A 4,171-nucleotide genomic window follows, 5' to 3' on the forward strand; every position below is an offset into this window, starting at 1 on the left:
GGTGCAACGAATCACAGATATGAGTTACATCTCAAATCATGGTGGGGTTTTTTTCTTTACAAAGAATTTAAGTGTAAGAGTGAAGACCAGCATGTTTCCTTGTTTCCCATCCTCTGTAATACACAGCCCTGCTCCAACCATTCCCGGCCCTTTCAGCAGTTAAGCATTTTAAAAGGCAGTTTTCACACCAAAAGTTGCCAGGTCTTGGTTGTGTGGTGCCCTCTGCTGCTGCACACATGTATCAGAGGCTTACTAGATAACTGAACATAAGAACAGAAAAAGTGCCATAGTGGGTTAGATGAATGGTCAGTCCAACTACCCCAGTATCCTGTCTCCAACAGTGGCAGCAGTTCAAGCTTTAGAGTGAGAACATTGAACCAGATATCTAGAGCAGTGGTCCTCAGCCTTTTCAGACTTGAGGAACCCCTTGGAAAATGCTAGCTCTTAAGTGTTCATGCATTTTTTTGACTACAGAAAAAACAATAGAAAAAATTTCTGTTGCAAAGAATTCAGAAAGACTACAACAGGAAAGCATGGTCTTAACATTATAGATTTCTGTTTGAAATCTCTGGGTTTATACTATTAACCACGTTTGCACATGTAACAATGCTAATGTTCTGCGGCATTCGACACCTCTGAAAGATCTCAAGGCACTGCAGGGTGGTGTGGCACCCTGGTTGAGAATCACTGATCTAGAGTGATCTATCCTCTATTAACTATCCTCCTGGTATCCACCACTACTACCTGAAAGATGCTAAGGGAAACATTCCCCAGCTGTTCTGTTCAGTAGCTATTAATAGATCTATCATCTATAGTTTGTTTAGCTCTTTTGCACCTGGCTGTGCTATCTGCCACCACCACCTCCTGTGACAATGAAAATGCATGTGTCCTTGGTTACATGCAAAGACTAGTATACCAAACTAGGGTTCCTTGCCCCTCCTTTGGCCAGACCAGCCTTCAGCTATCCCTTTGTTCACTTAATCAGACCCTTCTTCCATGCTAGCCCACTTCCATTTACTTCTAGGCAGCTTCACCACCGTAGGCTTGCACCTTTTGCATTTTTTGGTTCATCTTCGGACCTCACACAAGGGAGCAGAGAGAACAACTGAGACATATCCAGAAGAGTCTGCAAGCCCCAAATCCCAATCCTTAGACTTGTTACTCTTTGTACAGCTTAACCCTTGTTTTAAATAGTTTTTACTAATCAGTAGCATGGCTTGATCCCCAGTTTTGCACAAGAATGTGCTGACAGAATAGCTGTCAACTTTTCCAGAGAATCAGGTTCTACATCTTAACTATAGCAGAGGAAGGGAAACGAACCTGAATGATCTATATTCAGGTGAACTCCTCTAGAGTTAGTCTAGCCTAAGTGAAAGTAGCATGATATGAAATAACTCAGACTGACCAAACTATTGTAGTGTTGCTTGAGTTACAATTTGTGCAAATTCTGCAAAGAAGAAAGAATTTGAGCTAGCACTGTAAAGGGTATATAAAAAAACAGGGCTAATGCTTCATAACAGCATCTAGCTATGGGCACTTACCTCTTCTTGTTACCCAGAGTGCTGCTATCATAGACAGCACTAGTTTTACTAGCTCAGAGCACACATTCACAGTTGCAGGAAGGTAATCATACTTGTTATCTGTAAAATTCAGAAAACTGTAGTAAACAAACACTGGTATGCCAACTTCTCTATTCACATTTAAAGCAGAAGAAAGTCACAGTCCAAGTAGTCTTTGAGAACCATTTTGGCACTGTCATGAACCAGTAATATTTTTGATGTATTAATGGGCTGTCATGCAAGTTTTCTTGAATCTGTTTCACTGATGAGCATCTCTACATCTAAGCAGCATCAAGCTGTATTTAGACATTATTATTATATCTTTATGGAATTGTGGTATTTGACCTGAATGTATTTTTCATGATTGATATTTTACCCCAACTATTCAGTAGGGTAATGATTAACTTAAGTGTTCCTCCCCACTTGTCAGCAACCTGACGAGGAATGTCTTGCACCCAAAAGCTTGTCAAACTTTATCCTAACTATGTAAATGGTCCAATAAAAGCAAGCATTCTGATGCAGAGTATGAGCTCCCCAAGAATCCAGTGGATAATGTATGTAAACCATGAGATAAGAAACCCTACTTAAGACTTGTCATGAGACGAAGTGTTTGTATTTAGTTTTCCCAGGCACAGGCAATGACTTCAGGCCTTCAGCCAGGGGGCTAGGTGTTGCGATTACCAGAAGTTGCTGGGAGTTCTGACAGAATGGTTAGAGGCAGGAGCTGCTTTCTAACTACTGAGCTGAGCAGAAGCTGCATTCTTAGATTTAAGATGCAGGGTAAAATCAGATTATTGTTCTAATATTGCCTTTTTGTTTGTTTATTCTTATAGCTCTTATATTTGTATTTCAGCAAATGGTTACTGATTTCTTATGTTTATTTTTGTATTATAACTTACTTTATCCAATTGTATGTATGGTTAGATACTCTGAAATTTTTTCCTACCTTTCGTAATTTGCTATTGTTAGTGGACAATAGCAAGTTATGAAAGGTAGAAAAAAAGACTGTTTTAGAGCATTTGATCATACAGACGGGCCTCTTGCAAGGAAGTGGGGGAAAATATATCATTTCTGAGCACATGACTAGTCAAGGGTGTGATTCTTCTGACTGGCAAAATCCCCTCTGCCAAGAGCTGGCAAAACCAGGGTGAGATAGGTAAAGATGACATGCTATCAGTCAGACACATGACATTTGGAGCATCTCAGTCTGCTCTCTGTGGTCAAGCAACAGATGGTAGGCAGGTTTGGGGACCAAAAGGCATTCCTGAAGGTGTGGAAACACTCTTGGGGCACGTCCAGAGGAGTGTGCAAGTTTGGTTTGCAGTGCCTCAAAGCTGTCTGAGATGCTGCAAACCACACAAGGTGCATGTGCACCTGTTCACTGTGCTAATTTGCAGTAAGCACCAAAATTTGACACTGGGAAGCTCCATGCCACCAGATTGGTGCCGCTGCTGCCCCAGAAGGCCTCCAGGACATCACCTAAGACTGTTGGGGCCAGCAGAGGTGCCTCTGCTATTTGTACTGTGGGAAACATATGCCCCTATACCTGTGGACTCATCTGGCTGTGCCCTGGGAGTCTCTCTCAAAGGTGCACCAGACAGCAACTAGTTTTAGAGTGTGACATAGGCACATCCTTCAGTTTGACTCATGTACTGTAAAAATGCTCCACAAATTAAAGTTATGTTTAGAACTCTCATTATAAATGTCCTATTTTCAACAGCACACAGCTTCCCAAATACCTGCCAATCATTTTAATATACATTTGAGCACATACCCTACGCAGGTAGCTTTCTCTGAATTATATCACAAATGCAAACGTACGTTCATTGGCTGAATATTTCATCAAGAGGATCCTACTGGAGCCCAAGGTAACATATACTCCCCCTAGCAGGATGGCATACGCAGACGACTTGGAGCACCATACAGACCGACGGCAGCACTTGGTCTCCATCCTGCTGTCTTGCTGTCAGTGCCCTTTGGATAACAGGACTCAAATAACATGTATTCATACTGTAGGAGCTGATAACAGAGCTAAGCACTTGCACAGGTTCTACTGCTTCATGGATTGCACCACCAAGGGCAGGTTTGGCATGGCTTTGCTCGACTGCTTCTCTGGAATGGATCTGAGAAGCAACAAGAGATGTGTAAATGGGCAGAGGGAAATGACAAACCCACTCCCTCTTGCCCCCCAAAAAACAGGATGAGGGAGAAGGTATTTTTGTAAGGCTATAAGCAGTGCCACACCAGGTCAGGCCAATGGTCCATCTAGCCTCAGTGGCAGGAGTGGGCACCAAACTGGAGAGAGGAAGTGGACAGAAGCAAATAACCTAGCACTGGTCTCAAGTTGCAGCACAGGAAATCGAGGCTACGGATTAGGAAAACCGCTCTCACCAGAACAGCAGTGAAGCACTGCAACAGGTGATGGCACCTCCATCTCTGGAGGCTTTGAAGACTTGGCTGGACAAAGCCCTGGCTGGGATGACCCAGCTGGGGCTCTGAGCAGGGGGTGGACTAGATGTGACCTCCCGAGGTCCCTTCCACCCCTTGTCTCGCTGCTGACAGGGACAGCTCCAAGGGGGGGAGGGGTGCAGTGGTGCGATCGCACCCCACTT

The 4,171-nt window shown here is 43.5% G+C and overlaps 1 protein-coding gene across 2 annotated transcripts in view; it reads right to left on the reverse strand.

Moving 5' to 3' along the window:
- The window catches only part of SLC35A5 (solute carrier family 35 member A5), an 18,074-nt gene extending 14,546 nt beyond the window's left edge, over positions 1 to 3,528 (reverse strand). For both annotated transcript variants that reach the window (XM_019548821.1, XM_019548820.1), the window contains exons 1-2: positions 3,381 to 3,528; positions 1,542 to 1,640 (exon numbers count right to left, since the gene is read on the reverse strand). In XM_019548821.1, coding sequence (XP_019404366.1) covers positions 1,542 to 1,640; positions 3,381 to 3,510 — 229 coding nt within the window. In that variant the 5' untranslated portion in view covers positions 3,511 to 3,528. The remainder of the gene's footprint in view (positions 1 to 1,541; positions 1,641 to 3,380) is intronic.
- Between the last annotated feature and the right edge of the window lie 643 nt (positions 3,529 to 4,171).

This window comes from Crocodylus porosus, unplaced genomic scaffold, assembly GCF_001723895.1.
Source record: "Crocodylus porosus isolate Cpor-Errol unplaced genomic scaffold, CroPor_comp1, whole genome shotgun sequence".
NCBI classification, from domain to species: domain Eukaryota; kingdom Metazoa; phylum Chordata; order Crocodylia; family Crocodylidae; genus Crocodylus; species Crocodylus porosus.